General features: G+C 43.5%; 2 protein-coding genes across 2 annotated transcripts; both read left to right on the top strand.

Annotated features, from left to right (window-relative positions):
* Nucleotides 1-12,263: 12,263 nt before the first annotated feature.
* On the top strand, nucleotides 12,264-13,523 carry RNASE12 (ribonuclease A family member 12 (inactive)). The gene is made up of 2 exons (XM_006218135.4): nucleotides 12,264-12,339; nucleotides 12,851-13,523. Exons 1-2 carry the CDS (start codon nucleotides 12,306-12,308, stop codon nucleotides 13,324-13,326), a joined length of 510 nt encoding a protein of 169 aa, XP_006218197.2. The 5' UTR covers nucleotides 12,264-12,305; the 3' UTR covers nucleotides 13,327-13,523.
* A 1,189-nt stretch (nucleotides 13,524-14,712) lies between these two features.
* RNASE11 (ribonuclease A family member 11 (inactive)) lies at nucleotides 14,713-17,663 on the top strand. The gene is made up of 2 exons (XM_006218134.2): nucleotides 14,713-14,802; nucleotides 16,855-17,663. Exon 2 carries the CDS (start codon nucleotides 16,877-16,879, stop codon nucleotides 17,474-17,476), a length of 600 nt encoding a protein of 199 aa, XP_006218196.1. The 5' UTR covers nucleotides 14,713-14,802; nucleotides 16,855-16,876; the 3' UTR covers nucleotides 17,477-17,663.
* The last annotated feature ends 5,005 nt before the right edge of the window (nucleotides 17,664-22,668 follow it).

Here is a 22,668-nt window from a genome sequence, read left to right as displayed (position 1 = left end):
TAATTTATTATGCCAGTGATAAGGGCCCCTGAAGTAAAGTACAACGTATGATGAAAGCAAAACAGAGGCTGTTCACTTACCCTGGAGTTTCTGGGAAGGTTGTCTAAGGAAAGGAGGAACACGTTAAGATTTAACCAGGCAGAATGGGGAGAGGTGAGTGGAGTAAGGTGAGTGGAGGGAATTGGATGTCAAAAACTTTTGATACAGGGAAAGTTATGGGGCATGAGAAGATGGCCATGACCAGGTCCCAGACAAGTCCCTGGGATGCGCCCCATCAAGTGAGGGTCCTTGGCTTCATGCAGGGAAGAGTTCAAGAATGAGCCATAGTTGAATAAACGTAGATTCATTCAGAGAGGCATCCACCCCATTGACAGAGTGCAGGCCATCTCAGAAGGCAAGAGAAAGGCCATGAGGTATGGATTGGGTGGGGAGTTAAAGTAAAAGTAGACTCACATTCCACAGACAGTGCAGACAGCTTAGAAGGCAAGAGAGAGCAGCCGCAAGGTGCAGTGTTGCTTGTTTTTATACACTCACAAGTGAGAAGCTTATTCCAACTACTTTGGGGAAGGGACGGAGAATTCCCAGGCACTGGGCCACCACCCCCTTTTTGACCTTTCAGGGTTAGCCTGGGAACTGTCCTGGTGCTTGTGGGTGTGTCATTCACCATGCTGACGCATTACAGTGTGTGTAATGAAGGTCAAGGTCCACTGGAGTCGACTCTCCTGCCATCTTGGACCTCAAGGTCTACTGGGAGTTGACTTTTCTGCCATCTTGGCGCTAATTCCTGTGTCATTCCTTTAATGGCCATGCCCTGCCCCCTTCCTTCCTGTCTTACCTTGAGTTGGGAGGAAGCCTAATGAATTCAGGAAACTGAAAAGGGGAGTGGAAAGAGGGATAGAGAGGGAGGGAGAGTGATCTGAGGGCAGGCTGTCTATGTAAGGCCTGGTAGACAGAGGTGAGGACCGTGGTCATTATTTTAAGACTTAGGAAAAGAAGCCACTGACACGTTCTGGGGCTGGGGGAGGATAGCACAGGCACAGGATTCGATTTTTTGCTGTTGTTTTAAAGATGACTGTGGCATAGTAGAGTTAACAAACAGCCACGGGGAGCCCAGTTTCAGGTTTCTTTTTTCATTTTTTTACTGAAGTACAGTCAACTACAATGTGTCTCTCTCTGGTGAACAGCACAATATCCCAGTCATGCATATACATACATATACTCAGTTTTTTTTTTCCATTAAAGGTTATTACAAGATATTGAATGCAGGTTTCTAATAAAGCAACCACAGAGCCGTGCACCAGGGAAGGTTCCGGCTGGATGTGTTTTACCAACCCAAAACTTGTTAGTTGTTTTTATCGCCTGCCTTCCGCCAGCCCTGCTGGCTCCCAACCACGTCAGAGGAGGTCAGCAAGGCCCATGGAATTAGGCTCGGGGACACAGATCTAGTTAGTGGCAGAGCCAACATGAAGATAGGAGCCCAGCTTTCACGACTCCCAGGCCACTGCTGGTTCTGCTCTAGCTGGGGCCTTCTGAAAAGGAAGGGTGTTTTTTTTTTTTTTTTTTTTTTTTTGGTGGTGGTGGTGGCTTTTTGTTCTGTTTCAGTTTTGACTGTTTATTTTTGAATTGCTTCTGGGTTCTTTAGGGCCTTGGCGATTATTTGGGGTCAGGGGGCTATCGTTCATCTGCTTTCCAGGAATCATATCTGATATTCAGGGAAGCTGGAATGGACCCCCAGGAGGAGAGCAGAGCTGGAGCTGGTATGGACGGGGTGAATGGGCTTGGAGGCGCTGTAGGGAAGGCTGAGTTGATGCGCCTTCCTCAGTGAGGGTTCAAAGGAAACTGCTGAGGACTTAGCCTGGGGACACATACAAGAAGACAGACATGCCGTGATCAAAGCATTCTCAGAAATGGGAAACTGAAGGGCCTACTAGTAGCTGTAAGACATGCTTAGGTCAACCTCCCCTCAACCTGGCCTCCCCTGGGCTATCACCTGCGGCAGTCATTTCAAGAATACAAGTCAAGTTACCAAAAAAAAAAAAAATGCTTGGTTTGCCCTCAAGGGAGTACAGGACCTCCGCCTCTCGGGTTCATAGCCTGTGCACAGCCTGGGGCTGTACCTGCAAAGCTGAGGTTGAGAGCCTCTGACTCAGAGCATGCCCTGCCCAGAGCAGGAGCAGGTTGTTCCTGGACAGATTCAGGCTCCATTCTGTCCACCTCACCTGGACAGAGAGACAACTGAGGTAGTGGGAGGGCAGTCGGAAGAGTGCCCGGAGGCTTGTGACAGTATTGCCTGAATCTTGCTGTTAATACTGTTAATAGCTTGTCTAGGAAACAGCTCTGCGGTTGCCAAAGGGAGCCAATGAATCCTGAGTCACGGCTCCACCTCCCCACTTCTGGGCCGACGCCCAGGGGCCAGCTCCCCGTTCACCCATTGCTCACCCTGACTTCAGGCTGGGAGGCAGAGATCGTGGAGCTACTTCCCTGGGGTTGGGGGCGGCGGGAATAGAAGAGGTAGCCAGAGAGTTGTCCTTTTCAGAGAATAGCCATTGGGGTCATTTCAAATGAGCTCAGCGCCTTCGTTTGCGACAGCAGAAATTGACCTTCAAGGTAGTCAAATTCTTCCTTTATTCTTTTCCACCACCTCCATTTTAGAAATGAATAAGCTGGGATATGGCTTTCCCAAGATCACACAGCTAGTTAGTGGGAGAAGAAGAGAAAGATCTGAAATCTTTTACCCTTTCATCCATTCGAGAAACACTTTTTGATCTCCTGTGAGCAGCAGGCAGTGTGCTAGAGCAAACAGGCACATTGTTCTGGCTCTCCAGAGGCACAGGGCGTCTGGGAGAGAAGAAAGATGAGTGTCCCTCGCCTCCTTTTGTGGTGTGATCACCGTCTCCCAGGCAGGCCGTCCTCCATAGAAACTCTGTGGTCACCACTATAGATGGGCGGGGGGCCCAGGACTTGAGGCAGAGGAAATATAAAATAGGGGACAATACGAGAAGAAGCACGCCCATATCAGAAGGGCCAAGGAAATGGCCAATTTGAAAGGGGCTCCTTGTGAAGGGCCTGCTGGTGGACGGTAAGACTAGTAGATGTGGGAATCAGAGTTAAGATTTTTTTCTCTTCTGTAATTAGATTTTTTTTTTTCAGAAAGTCTGTTAAACCCCATATCCTTGTACTAGAGAATACAGGGCCGGGCCTGGATCCAGGCTTTGGGAGGAAGATGAAGCAGACACCACGCAGAAGCACTTACGAGAAGCCAGGGATGGACAGAGAGGGTGTCTGGAGCGTCTGTTTCAGACAAGAGACAAGCACTCCTCGGAGAGCTTCTAAAACATTTGGGGAAAAGAACTGGAGTCCCAGCAGCAATGAAGGATGGGGCTTGGATTATTGTTAGAGGGAGGGCAATTCCCCAAGTCCAAAACGCTGGGTCTATGTAAGTTACATTCCCTTGGTTCCCACTCAGATGCCTGGCTCCTAGTTTGCCATCTCTGCCGTGTCCCCCTGTCTGGGAAGATCAGTTAGGGAAATGTTCTTTTCTAGAACCCTATTCCTTAGGATGTTAATAGTGGTGCCCCTCAAATGAAGCTCCAGGCTTGAATCAATTTGTAAAATCCTGAATTAAATGAAATTAGTCAAGCTTCTCGAATGCTAGGCTTCTCAAAGTGAATCTTGTGACTGCAAGGAAAGGGATGTAATTAACAATGTTTCTTAAGCTTTAGATCAGGAAACTTTTTTTTTTGAAGCACACTCATCATCATCTCCCGGAGCAATGTTTACCTGAAGACAAGGAGGAAAAATGCTGCGAGTTGTCCTCATTGTTTCTTGTCCCCTTCTTCCTTAGCAAGAGGAAGCCAGGATTTTAGCTGGGCACGTGCCCACCCAGAATAAACCCTACATTTCCCAGTGTCCCTTGCAATTGGATGTGATTTCCTGACCAAGTTATTGCCAATGAGATGTAAGTGGAAATGGCTTGTGAAACTTTGGGATGCATCCTTAGAAGGCATCGCCACGCCCTTTTTGTACCTTTCTGCTAGATGCTAGCTGGAATTCAGACCTGATGGCTGTTTCTGGAGCAGCCTTCTGGACCATGACATGGAAACCACCCACTAGGAGAGAAGAAGCCAGCTCCTTGGAGCACCTCACCAATCCTAGGCTAACTCCCCCAGGCTTTCTTTTACGTGAGAAATAAGCTACCATCTTCTTTAGACTACCATGTCTTTGAGTTTGCTGTCATTAGCAGCCATTTTGAGAGAGGTGATTAGACAGGCTTACTGACGTTGGCTGACTAACTGCAAGGGAAAGAAAATGCCAGGCTGTTGAAAAAACAGGTTGTTTCTCTTATCCCGCAGCTGACTCCTTTGTTCCAAGGACATAGCCATGCAACAGGACGTTCTATGTCCCACAGCTGCTACACTGATCCCAAGGACACACCCCAGTATCTCTTTGTTCTCTTTCTCCTACTAAAGTTTCTGTTTCAGGGCTGAGCTCCAGGGGGAAAAAGCCAGTGACAGAAGGTGACTGGCACCACCAGAGTGAAGATAAGGATGGCAGGGAAGGCCCCGCCGCCCAAGCCGAGGCTGGAGCTGACGAGACCGGCCACCTGGCTGACGGCTCCCCCCTCCCAGTTGTTTTCTTTCTTCTTCTTTTTCTTCTTTTTTTTTTTTTTTTCAAACTTCTCTCTTTGAGTAATAAAGCAGCTTCCTTTTTCACTTTGTCCCTCTACTGAGAATTCTTTCTCAGTCGGTGGGCAAGGACCCATGTATCTAATGGGAGGGGAGGCTTGCCCACACGCTTGTGGGTTTTCCAATTCAAGGGTCTCTCTAACCACTAACAAAGTGGAAAATGTGTAATGATGATCTTTTCTTAGATTTGTTTTTTTCTTTTTTTCCGAAACCAGGTGTATATATGGATATTCCCATAGCCTAGGAATTTACATAAAAGCTAACAAAAATAATAAAGGATATTCAAAAAAGGATACTTGGAATAAGGCAAGGGTCTTGGCCAATTAAGAGCATTTAGGATCATTAGATATACTCTAATAATAAATATACTACTACTAATAATAATAAATTGCGTTATTTGAAAATATTTTCTAAAGTTTACATATATATGTACATCTTTGCTCTTCCCTTATCAGTAGGTCCAGGGGATATAAGCAAATGTACATGTATTTGAATATAATGAACTGCTTTTCTTTTGATAACCTTTATTTTTCAAAGACAGATGCAGTACTGTAAACAACCCTCAAGGCCATTGGCTCCAAGACCCCACTGTATACAATCAAGGGAGCCAGAGGAGCTCTGGGTGAACCAAGTCCAGAACGGCTCGGAATGTGTGCTCAGCAACTGCTTACGCTACATCCAGTCAATAAGATGAGTGAAGAGCCACCGCCTCTGCTGTTGCTCCTTCATCCATCCCACCCCCCCTCCGTTTCTTACTTAATGCTCTTGAGATAAGCTTCCCAGGTTCTTATTTAGAGGGCATTTAAACACCAGCACTTAGCGCTACATCACAGCACACCCTTCACTGCTGCCGTGAGTCAGAATCTGGGGGAGGGTTGAGGAGTTGGAAATGCTTTCCTCCCTGCGGTGAGCACACTGCTCATTCAAAGTAAGGCCCTTGTGGAGCCTACTTTTAGGATGGCTGTAGGGGAAGGGGACACAGAATATAATAACAAACAAAATAAAAGTGTAAATTATATAACATATTAGAAGGTAAGAATGAAATACAAAAGAAAAAGTAGAACATGGAAGCGTGAGTTCGGCATGGGTGGGGGTTGCAATTTCAGATGGGCTGTTCTGTGTGGGCCTCGCTGAGAAGAGACTTGAAGGAGGGAAGGGCATCTGGCAGAGGGGGCGGCCAGACAGACACCCCAGGCAGGAGCCCCCTGACCTATTCAAAGAACACAAGGCTAGAGCAGATAGGGACTGGGGTGTGAATCCACCATCACTGTGACTCTATAATCAACACCCGTTTTCGTGCTTCTGGGTTCAGAATTACAAATTCACGTCCCAAGAAAATCTCATTGGTCAGGTTGGATCAGGGGTGTGTCTGTACACCAAGCTACAGACAGACAGGGAGAGTCACATCAGAAAACGGCTGAAGACGTAACCTGATAGGTACCCTCCACACAATAGACTTGAGTTAAATATTAGATGTTTCCTTTAGAAAAGGGTTTAATTGTTTTGGAAAGGTATGTTTGAATGATTCTGAGTTCCTGAATGATTGTGTGAGCAGAACCTGGAGTGCCTCCTTTGGACTTTTACATAAGGGAGAACTACCCTTCTGAATTCGTTGTCACTGAAGTGTGGGTGATGACTTTGTTACAGCAGCCCATCCTCCCCCTGTGCAGGCCCTTTCCAAAACTTCTAGCTGAATAGCCCTCGCTTCCCCTCGGCCTCCCACGAGTGGCGTTCCCCTGATTGACTTAGAGGCATTGGAATCCATGCCCAGAGCTGGAGATGAGAGGAGATTCTTAAATAATACTGGGGTTTGGTTAGAAAGGAGGAAGCGGAAACCTGTAATGACAAGACTTACTCTGATAATTCTATTTAAAATTGCATCGCACTTACCTTCTAAAGCGCTAAAGTATTGATTGATTAGGCTTCTTTTCCTATATACCTATCTCCCTTCATTAGATGTAAGCTCCATGTGAGCAGGAATTTTAAGGTTTTCAAAATAAATGTCTGCAAATATACACAAAAGCAGACAGAATAAGTGTTATGGGTCCTGTTCCACTTATCTTCCCAAAAGCAATAATTATTAAACATTTGCCACATTTGCTTCCCACTCCCCTCCACCACTGCCTGCTTCCTCCTTCCCCTTCCTTTCTTCCTTCTTTCCTTTTTTCCTTATTCGTTGGAAGAAAATACTTGCCAGTACGTAACTTTACTCATACACTTTTGAGTATATCTTAAAAATAAATATTTTTCTCTATAATTACAGCATCTTATAAAAACTTAAAATACATTTTAATATAATCTAATGCCCAGTCCATATTCAAATTCTAGTCAGATTCAAAATCTGAAGATTCTTTTACTCTGTAATAGTTTCTCCGTCTTTGTTTCTGTGCCCCTTGTTGAAGAAACTGGTCAGGCATCGGGTAGAATGTCTGAATGTCTGACATCCTGGATTTGTCTTACTGCTTCCTTGTCTTATTTAACTTGTGCCTCATTCTCCTTTATTTCCTATACACTGGAAGTTAAGTCTAAGGCTTAATTAATTTAGGTTCAGTTGTTTGGCAAGGGTACTTTCTGAACAGTGCTGTGTACTTCCTACAGCATCATATTAAGAGGCATGTAATAACTAGCTTTTCACTTTCCAGAGTGTGGTGGCAGTGGCAGCCAGGTCTTCACTGGAAAGTTTCCCATAGGCTTCTCTCCTAATAGTTTTCTCACCTACCAACTAATTTCTATCTGACTTAGTAATTTCATTCATGATTATAAAAGAATGACTTTTCTAATTGTATAATTTTTTCATATTTATTAGTGATTGTTCCTCTCTAAAGAACTTCGAGAGAGAGATAAATTAGGAGTTGGGATTAACAGATACACACTACTATATATAAAATAGATAAACAACAAGGACCTACTGTATAGCAGAGGAAACTATTCAACATCTTATAATAACCTGTAATGAAAAAGAATATAAATCTGTATGTATGTGTATAACTGAATCACTTTGCTGTACACCTGAAACTAACACAACATTGTAAATCAACTATACTTCAATAAAAATTAATTTAAAAAAAAGAACTTTCCCTTATCACATGAAAGCTATTTGGTTACCCTGAAATATAGTTCCTACAGGCTGGGCAAAATAAACATGCAATTCTTACATTTTAATTACCAATTTTCCTTATTACGAGATTGATTCAGAATCAGTAGGGAGAGAGGGATCTTTGTCTTTTCACTGATGTACCCCGAGTGTCTGGCACAGGTAGGTGTTCAATAAATATTTGTTGAATGAAATAATACGTGAATCATAAAAGTTCCCTACAGGAGGTGACAAAAATCCTATATAGTAGGTGGCTCAGGAAATCAAGTTTTAGTACAACCATGAGTCAGGATCCTGGGTCCTGTACTCAAGGAGTTTTTATAAGGGAAGCTAATAAGAATGTTTGTCCCTTGGTTAGTGCTGTTGGCCAGTACAGGTCCCACGATGCAAGAGCAGTGTTCTTTCCAGATCCCTCTGGGTCCCTGGGAGGAAGAAGAAACTGTAATAATGGCTAAGTTGGATTTCTCCCCAGCTTAGCAGGGCAGAAGATTCAGCAAGTCTTCACTTGCTATAGAATCGATAAGGTGATGTAAATTTGCTTGCCCAAGTTTGTAGAATAAGACCTATATCCGTTACGTGGCAAAATATTTGTTACTTACAATACTTCACTGATTTTTCAAAAGTGAATCAATGCTCAGGAAGGGTCCTTATTTGGTCCCAGGGTGCCTGATGTGAAGGTAGGGGGCACGGAGGGGCAGGTGGAATCCAGGAGACATGGAAGACCTGGCACCACGGAGAGGGGAGGCTCCCAGGACAGAGGTGGAGAGAGACGGGAGAGTTAAAAGGGAACTTTGGGGGGTTTTACAGTCGATGGAGATTTTAAACACTAGTTTTGCATTATTGTTTGTGTGACAACCTATACTGTATATCCAAGAGAGCTTCAGTGGTGTCTATTATTTGCTAAAACTTTGTGGAATTGGATTTGCTCGGGGACATCTGGCAAAGTGGTGAGCCCTCTCTTCTGTTTGTCTATTGCTGCGTTACAAATCAGCCCAAAATGGTGGATGACAACAATAGTGACTTTATTTGGTCCTGAATCTGGAGATGGACTGGGCGCAGCTAGGCAGTTCTTGCTTGAGTTCTCACACATGGTTTTATTCACAGGGATGGAAGCAGGAGAAGGAATTTGGGCATCTCTCTCCTTGTGGCCTTGCCCTGTGGTGGCCTCAGCACAGTCAGCCCTCTACATGGGGCCCAGAGCCACTGTCCTAGGAGAACCACAGCCTGTCTCAGAGGCCACACCACGCTGGATCAGGGAGGCAGGCACAGAAGCCTCCCAGGTTCTCAGGAGAGGACAGAGACTCTGCCTCTTGCTGGGGGAGTGGTAAGGTCCTGGAAGACACTGTGCGATGGAAGGTACTTTGTGGCCATTTGGGGGAAAATACAATCTGCTCCATGGCTTTATGGTGAGCGTGGCATTGGGCAGTTACAGAAGGTTGCAAGGGTAGCCAACCACATCCATAGGACGTGAGCAACTTCCGGTTTCCCGTGGGAGCAGGAGAAGCTGGAGCTCTTTGAGCGTCTCTCTGTCTCCATGTGTTCTCTCCACTGGTGGACTCAACACAGTCGAGCTTCGTACGTGGCAGCTGAAGGTATCCGGAGTGAGTGTCCACTTCCTCAGCTGTCCCTCCGAGGCCGCTGCCTGGGCTCAGACAAGACTGGAGCTGGCTAGGTTTCTAGCAACTCTGGAGTAGAGCATTGGACAAAATGAATCATTAAGGGAATTACTAACGTTAGTTTACATCCTGACACTAATACTAGTTTCCTGCAGTCTTCTGCCTCTTTCCGATGGCTGATCTAAGGCTCAGCAAAGGGAGGGTGGTGGGAATTTTAGGTCAAATGCAGCCATCTGGAAATAGGCCCAGGTTCTCCCTCCCTGTCCTTTTTCTTCCTCTCCCTTCTCTTCCCTTCCCCCTCCTCCTCCATCTCCTTTCTCTTCTCCTCTTCCTCCTCCCACCCTCCCTCCTTCTTTCCTTCTTTCCTTCCTTCCTCTCTTCCCACCTCAGGTGCACAGAATTGGGTTTATCATATTCTGTTTGTGGCCCATGCTAGGTCTCTCTTTTGCTTTGTTCAATTTTATTTTTCCCTTTTATTCCTTATCCCTGTTTCTATTTTTCTCATCTCATGGGCAGCTGTCCCAGAGTATTTAATCCACATTCTTCCACCCTATTTATATCTTGGATGTCCTTGGAAAATAAGTTGTATTATTTTGGAGCATGCATGTTTTAAATTTAAATCAACTGGAAATGATTTTCGTTGTTTCTTACTTATTTTTTTTTTCACACACCAGCATGTTTTCTGAGTTCTATGCATGCTACTACTTGTAAATCTAGCACATTATTTGAAGCTGCTTTATATTATTTCATGCATGGAACACATCTTCACCTGTCCATTCCTTTCATGAGGGACACTTAAGTTGCCTCCTAGCTCTTTTCTGCTACCAATCATACCATGATGAACATCCCGGCACACACTCCATCCAGAGGAGCTCTGTTGGAGTCCATGCCCAGGCTGGGATTACAAAGTCTCAGACTATATTCATTCGTAATTTCATCCAGTACTTCCAGGCTACTTTCCTATATCGCCACACCAGTTTTCATGCCCACTGACATTTTTCCAGCACCTGATATTAGTTTGTCTAATTGTTGATAATCTGATGGTTATAAATCGATATCTCTTTGTTATGTTAATTTCCATGTATTTGACGACAAATGAAGTTAAGCCTTGTTCATCATCCATTTTGGCTTCTTCTAAAATTGACTTTTCATAACGTTTGATAATCTTTTCTCTTCTGGAGTTTTCTGTCTTTTTGTTGTTGATATGAAGGAGTTCTTTATATCTAGATGTTAATCCTTAGTCAGTTTTAGGCATTACAAATGTTTTCTCCAAGGCTGTCAGCACTATTTAACGTTTGAACTCAGCATCAACTCTATTTTGGGAGGGTAATACTCTGAAATGTTGAGAAGGGTTTACCTGCCTCAGTTGAGGATAAATTTTGTAACAAAGCTTGAACTCCTTGCTTGTAAACTTAGTATAATATCTGTAATTTAGCTACTTGGAGGTCCTGGCAGAAAATATTGAACAAGTTACAATATATAGATATAATTCTTTTTATGCAATAGAAATGTTTCTGAAAGGTGGTGTACAAATCAAAATTTAACTGAGAAGTTCAACAATTAGTGATGCACTTTTATCTTTGTGGCATTTTGCAACACATCCAAAACAGAACAGTTTGAATTGTGAAAGAACAGCTAGGATGAAAGTTTTTGGAAAGTAAATAAATAACCTCCTGGTTGTTCATTTTCGTGGTCTGGAATTATGCTTCTGATTTTGTTGCATAGAAAGAGATATATTCGTTGAAATCTTTTCCTGGATTCTCTGTCCTTTCTAGATCATTTTTAACTCCCAAATCGCTTTCTTCTTACCAAAGACATAGATACATACAAAGGAGACTATGTAGCTGTCTTTCCAAAATAGAAATCATTTCAGGGCAAAGAGTGATAAAATTAATTCCATTTTCCCCGTCCTATGTCAAAGACAGGGAGATGATGGCAACAAAAAGAATTCTATCATCTCAATACCTGAGCCACTATCTTTTAACCAAGCCCTCATCGACTAATTTTCAGTGTAGGTCTTCCAAGCACGTTATAATTCAGTGGCTCCTAAATTTTGCTGCTTATTAGAATCACTGGGTATATAAAAATAGATAAAAAACAATTTCTTCTGCACAGCACAAGGAACTATATTCAATATCTTGTAGTAACTTTTAACAAAGAAGAATATGAAAATGAATATATGTACATATGTGCTGTATACCAGAAATGGACATATTGTAACTGACTATACTTTAATTTTAAAAAAAATGATTTAAAAATAGAATCACTGGGGAAGCTTTTAATAATTTCAAAGCCCTAGTCTTAACACCAATTAAAGCAGAATGCCTCGATGTGGCATTAAAAAATGCCTTGGAAATTCCAATGTTCAGTAGAATTTGGAAACCATTGCCATGCTCTCCAAGAGTCCAGGGCTTTATCAAGACTGATGTCAATGTCAGGGAATTGTTTCAGCTCTGTCCTGGGCACCACGTGGGAATGACACTGGCTGAAACTGGAGTTCAGGCATTAAGCACCGAGAAGGTGAGAGTCTTATTGCTCCTGCCATCTCTCATCTTCCCCTGAGACTTTCAAACTTTCATAACTCTCCATTAACGAAATGGAAACAATAGCTATTTCACAGGTTTGCATAAAGACTGATGAAAATATGGGAAATAGTGCTGTGTGTGGCACCCTTCAAGACTTAAATGTTTTGAAAAGTCCATGCTTGTTTAGTGAGGACACGTTCAGGACCTGCCTTACCCAAAAGTCATTTCTCTTCTTTCCGAAGGCAGCCAAGCACACTCCCCTGCACGCCCCTCCCTTTCTGCTCTTTCCAATTTGGCCCTCCCCACACTCAGCTGGCTCCCTACCAGTTATTGTCTGCGAACAGTGAGACACAAAGGACTTTCTCAGATCCATGATCAAAAGGATATGTTACCTGGGAGAGCTACAGCAAAACGGAAAGGTGAGAGGATCCAGCGCAGAGTCAAGCGGGGTCAACAGGAGGAGAGATTGGGAAGGAATTGGGAAGAATGGATTAGTATACAGCTAAGGGCATATTGAATTGGGTGGAATTAAGGTTAAGACAACTATGGGAAAGAAAGTCATTCAGCAATAGGAATAAAATAATCAGGAATGGGTACTTTTTAATACCTTCTATATGTTTGGCTATACGTTAAGCCCTCTGATGGATTCAGGAGAAATAGATGACACACCTGCTATCAAGGAGATTGTGGAAGCCAACAAACACAAAACACCAGGAATAATTAGAGTTCAGTGCCAAACTCTGAGAGCTGAAATGGTCAGAAAGGGCTTTCTTGGGAAGCTGAACCTTCTGCTGGATCTTGCAGGGTTAGCATGATTTCATTAGCAGAGAGAAGGAAATAAAATATCCGAAGGATGGGGGAGCAAAGTCAAGGGACTGGGCTGGCAGAATCTGATTATCTTCTGATACTTTGTCTCTTCTTACTCTACAGGAATTAGAGCAAAAGATGTGAAGGACCTCTTACCCCTGATGCTACTAATGGTGATAATTTTCCTGTTGCTTCTGTTCTGGGAAAATGAGCTGAATGAGGACGTAGTGGCAATGACCATAGAGCACCTGCATGTGGACTACCCTCAGAGTGATGTTCCCGTAAGGTACTGCAACCACATGATCTTAGAAAGAGTCATCAAGGAACCCAACAACACCTGCAAAAAGGAGCATGTCTTCATCCATGAGAGGCCTCGAAATATTAATAGCGTTTGCAATTCTCGCAGGAAGGTGGCTTGCCAAAACCATTCCACCACTCTGTGCTTCCAGAGTGAGACCAAGTTCAAAATGACAGTCTGTAAGCTCACTGAAGGCACCAGATACCCTGCCTGCAGTTACCACATTTCCCCCATAGAGGGGTTTATTGTTGTCACATGTGATGGCATGGGGCCAGTTAAAATCCAGAGATATGTTGAATAACATGGGACCAGCACCTGGGTCTGCCATCTCTGGTCTCCTCTCTCAGAGGCACTGGTGCTGGCTCTTCCGAGGCACACCTGAACCGTGGACATGGGGTAATGCCTTGAGTGAAATGGGTAGCTGCTGGTAATGCATGTATCCTTCCAGTTTTGCTGAGCTGGCATCTTTTTTATTCTGCTTCAATAAAAATTTGCTGAATTAAACCATAAACTCTACATGTGTTTTAATTCCTTGTCCTTTTTCTTTGGGTCATTTGATGAAAGCCAACACTGCATCCCACATAGGACTGAGATGAGGTAAGGTGAGGGAAGGACTCACTACATATGCAAAATTTAAGGGGCACCAAAAAACCCCGAGGCATATAGATAAATATTTTTAAATAATATCTTTAGAAATGAAAATTAATTCAAATATCCCTGATGAACACAAGAGCTGAATTTTAAATCAAGACCCAATTTGACAGGGCTGGATTTAGGATGAAGCGGAGTATGTGGGTTGTGCCAGTACAAGGTCAGATCCTGTTATTTAAAATTTTGATATTTGTTCAACAGGGATTATTTTACATTAAACTGATTTTTAAATGTTGCAATAAAATATTATTTATTTTGACTGTTGGGTTTTTTAAATTTTGTAACTGCAGCGAGGACCTCATTCGTTCCACACTAACCCCAGACTTGATCCTGGATGTAGAGGCAGTTGGGGTCATGCCTAAAGATCTTCTCTAAAGATGGTGTATATAACTCAAGTTGTTCCTATTCAGCGGCTGCCTCTGAGCCTTGAAAGAAAGGGAAACGGGGATCAGAAGCAGCCTGATGGGTCAGAAGTCATTTCCCTGAAAGACTAGGAAGAAATGGATAAGGATTTCCCAGGGAGGGAAGGAGCCCCTCAGGGTTCAGTCTGTCTCCTCTTCGTATCCCCACAGGGCAGTCAGACTACCAATTCCTTTCTGCTTTTAGTTCTTACAGCTGGACTGTTTGTTTAGTTCCTCCTCATTCAGCTACGGGCAGAGTACCACAGAGGAAGAGGGTGAAGGAAGAGAAGGAAAGGAAAGAGAGGCTCCTAATTCTGGGGACTTGATTAAATTCTGTTCCTCTCTGAGTATCGGTTCCTTCATGCGTAAAGTGAAGGGCTGAGATCATCTTTGAGGTTCTCTCCAGGTCTATTACTCCTCAATTCTATTTCAGGTAGTATAGCAATTGGCCTTGTTGGAGTTGCCAGTGGGTGCAGGGATGGGGTGGGGTGGGGTGGTTAGTACTGGGGAGTAGTAAGGGAAAAATAGGGTAACTGTCAAGTAAGGGCCAGATTATGAGGTCACTAATTCTGAGCTACGACACATTAACCCTGTGAGAACCAGAAACTCACACGGTGAGCTAGAGTGAGCGTAGGCTGTGCACAAGCTTAGCAGGCCCTCTCTGTTCTGATCTTTTCAGCTGAGAGACTTCGACTATCACATTATTTATCTGGATTCAACTCAAGGTCAGGTCAAAAAAGGAGGTTCACCTCTGCTAGTTGTTAACTCTGGTAAACATCAAGTTCTAATACACTGATTAGACTTACAGAAGAGGGTGACAATCATGGGTAGAGGACACTTGGCAACCTTGTGAGGAGAGGCTTACCCCTCTGGGGTGGCCCTTTTGTAGCTGAGTTCCTTTACTCATTTCTCTGTGGGAATCCCATTGTCCCTGTTGTCTTCATGGGAGTTTGGATGTCACCAAGGAAGCAGAGCCCTCAGCATCTGATAGGTGCTGGGCAGGGACAGGTGGTCCCTGTCACACAACATGTTGGGTCCTGGTGGCAGCCTCATTTCCTGGGCAAAAGTAGCTGAAATGCGTCCTCTAGTCCTCTGTTTCTATGTTCTGAATTCTAATTCCTTTCCTACCCCCCTCCCTAGGTTTTATTGTCCTTTCTTTCCTTCTCACTGCTTTTTCATCCCTTCTTCCCCTAAACTCCCTCTTTCTAATTAAAAACAGGTAGGTTGGGATTAAATCATGTAGAGTTTTTGACTAAATGGCCTCAGGGGATTAGATTACCCCTGTGTAGGCAATGAAGAATATCTGGAGTTTTCTGAAATAGTGTCACTGCAAGTGGTGTTCTGAAGAAAGTAGTGTACTGAGGGAATTGGAAGGGGTGGTGATTAGGAGGTGAGTGAAAAAATGCAGGAAATATAAGAGCAGGAGGCTTTTAGAGGTGGGAGACATGAAAAAAGAAAAAAAAAAGATCTTTCTAGACCAAGAGAGAGAATTATTACCCTAAATAACCACTCTTTCTGGGATTCCCATTATGAGTTTTCCAGCACTGACCTCAAGTAAAGGATTTTCTATGCTAGTCGAGCCATGGTATTTTGTTAATGAACACTGTTGAGAGACTAGTATGTATAGATTTCAGTGTTTGATTCTGTACAAAATAAAGAGAAGCAGAGACTATGCTCCAGGCTCAAGGAATTTTCAGCCTTCATAAGAGGAAGAAAAGACTAACAGGTATCAACTAGATTCAAAAAATTAGAAGAAGCGGGGAAGGTATAGCTCAGTGGTAGAGTATGTGCTTAGCATGCATGAGTTCCTGGATTCAATCCCCAACACCTCTATAAATAAGGAAACTTAATTACCTACCCTTCCCCAAATAAAATCAAGTGAAATATTACCCATGCTATAGGCTTTCAAAAAAGCAAAAAAACAAAAAAAAAATTACTCTGGGTTAAAGTGTAAATAGACAGGGAAGATGTCACAGGAGAGGAAGCAGTGGTGCTGCCCAGGTCGCCGGAATCCTGACAACCAGATGGACCCTTTGTTCAGCTCTCCGAGCATCACTGGTCCCACATCATCTCCTCCTTCTCTGCCTCATCTCACACAGCTCTGCCTGCCCGCTTCTCTGCCCCTCCTTCCCCTGTGAGACCCAATAAGAGGAATTCCCAGAGAACAAATACAATTTCACTTCTTGCCTTGCAACCAGCTGGAATCAGTCTCCAGAGGATCTACTTGCCAAAGGACCTGGTAAAGACCGAAATCCCATGACTGAGACTCAGTGGGAAAAGAGATGAGCGAGAGGGAAAATAGCATTGCGTATTTTTTTAAGTGGCTACCCTGTACCAGGAACTGTGTGAGGCTGAGGAGACACAGCGGTAGTGAGGACCGCGTTGGGCGAAATCACTGTGACCACTATGGAGACTACAGACCCTACCGATGAGATTACAGACACGGGGAAAAGGCAGAGAAATAACGAGATGATTCTGGGCACTTTATACATATTATCTTATATAATTCTCATATTTCCTTTTTTTTCCCACAAGGGGAAACTGAAGTTAGTTGAACGAGGTAGAATAAATTTTTGTCAGTAGATAAGCAGGGATTTGAAGTTGGGTCTTCAGACGCCACAGCTGATAGATTGTCTTCTCACTGCATCATACTTTCATTAACAGATATAACAGTATTAACTTACAAGTACGGGTCAACCCTGGGAATGTCATAAGGAAAAGACAGCTATCCTCCTAACATTTTCCTTATTTTTCATCTCTTTTAATTTTTACTGCAGAAGAGTTTGCCCTAGATCTGAGATGGAGACCTTCTCTCTGCTGCGACTTGGCCTATGGTTGGTTTTTGCAGGAGCTCCAGAAAGTATAACGGAGGTAATTAAAGAAGAATTTTTAGAGGAAGAGATGCAATATGACACGGCAAAATGTGACCAAGAAAAGCAGACCGTTGTGGTTTTAATGAATTGGACTCTGTTAGATAGAAATACCAGCCTCAGTATGTCCAACGATGTGAGGTCGTTCTCATTACTGACATTCAGAAGATTGTGTTATAGCTTCCCCCAAAGAAGTGGTCCAGTTAGTAACAAAAAGCACTACAATGACGTGACAGTCTGGAGAAAAGTTTCAGAAGCTAATGGGTCATGCAAGTCAAGTAACAACTTCATTTATGGCTCCATGGAAGTGATCTGCGGGGTCTCCGAGGCTGCCAGCTGCAAGAGTGGGCAGAATCCTGGCATAAGCTGCTCTGAGAGCCTGGAACACGGGACCACTACATGCCAGATCACCATGGGCAAACAGTCCCCCAGGTGCCAACACCACAGTGTCACCTCATTAAAGAAAATGATGGTGGTGCTGACAAGTCATTCTCTGATGAGCTGGTTAGTTAGTGACTCTAAGTTGTAAACCCCACAGGACTTTGAGACTAGAATTTACCTGAAGAAGGACATACTGATTCTCTACTGCTTTCCATTATTCACATCTACCCGTTCAGCACCGCAGGCTACTCTTGATTACTTTTACGAACTGGAGAAATTAAAAACCCAAAATTGCGGATAATTCAATTAAAATGCATGACCGATCCTGGAGGGCAGATATTTTCTCTTTTTCTTTCTCATACATACACACATAAACTTTCTCTGAACCAAACTGAATTCCACCCTAGCTCAGCTATAAAGCCAAGAAGCAGAGTCTACCCAGCTTGACAGAATTATAGAGAGAAGCCCCAAACCAATGCAGATAATTGAAGGGGGAGGGTGTAGCTCAGTGGTAGAGCTCATGCTTAGCATGCACGAGGTCCTGAGTTCAGTCCCCAGCACCTCCACTAAAATAAATTAATGAAATAAACCTAATAACCACTTCCCCCACAAAAAGTTAACTGTACTGCCACAGAGACTGCTCAGAGAAGTAGTGAATGGCATGGGGGATATTATTATCATTGCTTCTCTACAAAGAATTATGCAGCTGGGAGTCTACATGTCCTCCAGAAGCTGCCAGATGACAAAGGACCTTCGGTTTAGCTGCTGCCCTCATTCAATCCCCATTCCTCCATCCTCGCTATCTATTTCACAAGTTGCTACAGAGAGAGAAAATAAAGCTCTAATTGCAATTTTCACTCAAGCATAGTCTGGATTTCCTGGGGCTGTGCGTGAGGCATGGCAAGTCACTGAGGGATGGAGGAGGTAAGGCAGACGGGAAATAGGAAGTCTGTACTAAGTACTGCAGTTTCTGATGTGGCAGTCAATTTTTTTTCAGCACTGATTGTTTATTTTTAAGTAAATCTTCATGGCTTAACACTGCGTAAAACATGGGCAGTTGTCTTGTCCATGAATGTGTTACCTCATCATACATCCTCCCTCCATCCCGAAACCACTCTTTTTTAATGTCCTGATTTTAAATAAATGAATGTAAATGAATCTTGCACCATCACTCTTTCTATATAAATTTTACTAATGTTTTTCCCAGCCAGTGCAGAATTCTCATGATATCGAAACTGTGAAATTCTGATGAGCAGCCAATATGCAACATTAGGGCAGATATTTTTATATCTTTTAGTTGGATTTTCCTTGTAGGTGTGGTGGTCATTTAAATAAACAATCCCTATGAGCTTGGCCAAATAGGTATGTTATTAGCACTCAGTATGCACTTGGCAGCTAGAGAAGAAAGTGATAGAGCAGAATGCTCGAGACTTGAAGTCCTCTTCTCTGTAGGAGGAGAATGCGGGGTCCTGGAAGGAAGGGGTGGGTACTCACTGGTTCTATTTCAGCTGTAGTTTCCACGTGGCCAGGCTGGGGCCACCACCCACTCACCAAACATAGTATGGACTCTATCCAGAGTGGAGCAGCCCAGAGGGTCCCTTCTTGGTTCCAACTTGGTTCAAATTTGAGTAAATTCTTTCCTCTGGGTTCACCCCTGGGTGGTGAGCGTATTAGCCACAGAGACAGTAACTATCTGAACTCTGGATAATACATAAGAAAAAGCAAATCCAGCATAGTTTGGAATTTAGTACAGACTCCTTCCTTCACCAGGAAACAAGGACAAAGACCCAGCAGAATGGAGTCCTCTTTCCAGGCCAAGAACATCCTCTTCTAAGGAGCCTTAATTAAGACGAAGCCTTCCCACTTCTCTGAAGGAATCAGGAGATTTGGGGTCCAAGCCTTTGGTGCTTTGATCTCCCAGAATCTTCCTAGTCATCATACTAGGAAACATGAAAGATGTCAAACATGGAGCTGCCGTGGACGGTCAGGCCTCCTGAGGGCTGGCACTTCTCACCCTCAAAGCCTGTCACCTCTTTGATATCATATGCATCCTAAGATCCCTCATGGGGACAATAGGCGGAGGATTTCAGATTCTGAAACATGTGGTTTTTATAATGTTCCTTTTCTGCTCCTGAGCCACAGAGGTCTCCTTTTTCTCTCTTGTAGCTTCACACCTAAATTTCTCAGGCTGGCTTTCAGGGCCACTGATGCTGCGTTCTCGTGCTACCAAGCCCGCCTCCAGCACCTGCCCCGTCTCCACTGTTTTGAGGCTACACAGTCTACGAAAGTTGTATCTGCATCCTCGCTGCTTTGGTGGGCTTATTTTGAAGTCCTTCCCTTCTCCTTTCTCATTCTATTGGCTCATCCTACTCAGTTGCAGGAGCACCATCGGACTAGAAATAGCCCAACAAGTGTGTCTTGTACTGATTAGAAAAATACCTGAGGGGTAGGTATGCGTCATACCCCTGTAGCTAAAAGGGAACATTAGAGGGAGTGAAATGAGGTGATAGAGAAGAAAGATCTAATCATAAGGGCTGTGGGAGGGGGAGTCAGGGCGAGAAAGGAAGGTGGGACTGGAGTGATAGAGAGGTGTGAGAAAGAGATACTGACAAGGGTTATTTAGCATAAGAGAAGTACTCTTCTCATCTGTAATCATTCCCTCCATTTTCCCAACATAAATTTCCTTTAACCAAGAATTCTGAGGCGACAGAGTTCCCTGGCCTCAAAGGCCCAGGATGATGCTGAAGTAAAGAGCGCCTTTGCAACATCAGAAGTAAATCCTCATATATTTTACTGACTCCTCATACCCCCTCCCCACAAAAAAAGTCATTTCACATCATTGGGACTCAGTTTCTTTCCGACCTAACGCAGAGGTTGGATTAGATCCGGGTTCTCGGACTTAGGTATGCATCAGGGTCCCTGTGGTAAGGCTTTCAGTTTGCCCACTCAAAACCCATCCTCCTTGCTCTCAAGACATGCAGGTTAGTGAGGAACAGGGCTACCCACCCAGACTTCCTTTCCCAGGCCATCTGAGCAGAAGTGATGTGTACCACTTCTAAGTCCAGGGTTTATGACATTGCCTCCTCTGTGAGTTTTTTTTCCTTTCCAAGAGCTAGATCCCAACAATGGATGTAAGTATGACTCAACTCTAATCATGTAGGTGATGATAGTGTCCTAGGAATAACCTAAACAGCAAAAAGGGAGGAAGTCACGTGCCTGAATAACTGTGTCAAACAGTTATCTTGCCAACCTGGACTGCTCAACTTGGGACTGATCTATGAGAGAGAAATAAATAGATTTTTTAAAATTTTATTTATTGATTTTTTTCAGTGGGGAGGAGGTAATTAGGTTTCCATTTGTTTGTTTTTAATAAAGGTATTGGGGATTGAACCCAGGACCTTGTGCATGCTAGGCACACACTCTACCACTGAGTTATACCTCCCCCCATAAATAGATATTTTTAAAGTTCACTACACTTTGAGATTTTGTTCCATCAGCTTAGCCTTACCCTAACAAATTACAGAACTTTAGGAGCTGTTATATATAAATCCCCGGGCCCTAATCCAGGAGATTTGGGGTCTGTAGATCAAGATAAGGCTACCGTATGCGGGTTTGTTACCAAAGTGTTAGGTTTGCTGACGTGCTCCAAAGTTTGTACACCACTAGCTTAGATAACCTAAAAGCTTTCTTTCTGGTTATAGGATCTTCTATTTCTCAGCCCAATTAGGGGAAAAAAAAAAAAAAAAGGCTGCTGCCTATATATTCAGAGCTTTTGAGGACAGCACAGGGGCAAAGCAAGCCAATTTAGCTCTGAGTATCCACCTCCAAACAGTGTCCCAGAACTACCAAGACAGTCCCACCCTGAAACCCCCTAGCCAGAGAACACAGCTGGGGGGACACACGAGAGCACTGCAAGAGGGACTCAGGTTCCGGAAAGAGTGGCTGAGAATTTCGAAGGGGGTCACACGCAAGGGATGCATCCTTTTCATTCCAGCAACCAGAGAACTGGCAGGTTTTTGATAAGATGGCAGCTTTAACTCCCTAAACCTTCATATTTATCAAATATGTTCAACTTTTTCAAGCTCACATGTGATAATGTCCACAGGGATGATTAATAGTAACAATAATTAATAACAACAGTTGAGGCCTTATGATATGCCAGGTATTGGTCTAAAATGTACATATTCTTTTTTTATTCTCAGAATAACCTCCATGGGTTAGATTATTATTATCCTCACCTTAGGGATGAAGAAACTGATGCACAAAGACTCTGGGTAACGTACAGTCACACACATAATGAGGAGACCCCCAGGAACGAACAAGGACAGTCTCATTCCATGGGCCATGCTTTTAGCCACTCATCTTTGTTAGGGAAAAAGCAAACTTGTCCATACAGGAAAGACAGTGGTGGAAGACTTCTGAATAAATTCCACCTCACATGATTATTTTGGAGATTAAATGGAAGCTGTCATTACCGTGACTGTGATGATGATCAGATCAGGGCACTGTGTTAAGCACACAACCGGAGAAAAACATTTGCAATACATATGGCTGATAAAAGGGTGACATCTTTAATACATAAAGAGGTCTGTCAACTTAATAAGGTAAAGATGAACATATCTGTAGACAAACAAGCAAGGGTCCTATAGAAAAACAGAAAATTAACAAAAGAAAAAAATAGTTGTTAAACATTTGGAAAATTTTTCCTTCCTCCTAAAGGTAATATAAATAAAAAACAACATACAAGGACCTATTGCATAGCACAGGGAACTGTATTCAATTTCTTCTAATAACATACAACAGAAAAGAAACTGAAAAGAAAATATATACATATATGTATAACTGAATCACTTTGCTGTACAACTAAAACTAACATTGTAAATGAACTACACCTCAATTAAAAACAAATTTTTTTCAGTGACATCTTTTTTTTTTAACCTGCCCAATCAGCAGAAATAAGATTTTAAGAAATAACATAGTGCCGGCATAAGTGCAGGAAAGGGGACATCCTCATGCACTCCTCTCGGAAAAACAAATGGATGTACTTGCTGTCTTTCTGGAGAACAGTTTGAACAAAGCCGCATTCTAGATTTCAGACCCTCTGCCAAGTTTGGTTTTTTTACTCCACTGATGACACTCCCCCCTCCTCTCATAGCTCGGGACCTCGTCGGGGGGGCTTGAGTAGACCCTGGGGCTTGTGTTGCCTAGGGTCAGAGAGCAGGGCTGCGTGAGACACGTGACAGCTGCAGGCTGTGCCTCTGGCCTGTGCACTGCTGGCTCTCCCCAGCTCAGGCTGTTCCAAGAACCCCGTGTTCTCCTTGACAGGAATGTGCACTGAAC

The sequence above is a fragment of the Vicugna pacos genome, chromosome 6 (assembly GCF_048564905.1).
Source record: "Vicugna pacos chromosome 6, VicPac4, whole genome shotgun sequence".
Lineage (NCBI taxonomy): Eukaryota > Metazoa > Chordata > Mammalia > Artiodactyla > Camelidae > Vicugna > Vicugna pacos.
Note: the sequence above shows the minus strand (reverse complement) of the source record. Positions and strands in the feature narration are given on the sequence as shown.

Bases quoted from the DNA above. Each gene is read 5' to 3' on its own strand.
- RNASE11 (XM_006218134.2), top strand. From the start codon at position 16,877: ATGGAGACCTTCTCTCTGCTGCGACTTGGCCTATGGTTGGTTTTTGCA.
- RNASE12 (XM_006218135.4), top strand. From the start codon at position 12,306: ATGTTACCTGGGAGAGCTACAGCAAAACGGAAAG. The intron at 12,340-12,850 runs GTGAGAGGATCC...CTTACTCTACAG, and splicing joins AGCTACAGCAAAACGGAAAG to GAATTAGAGCAAAAGATGTG.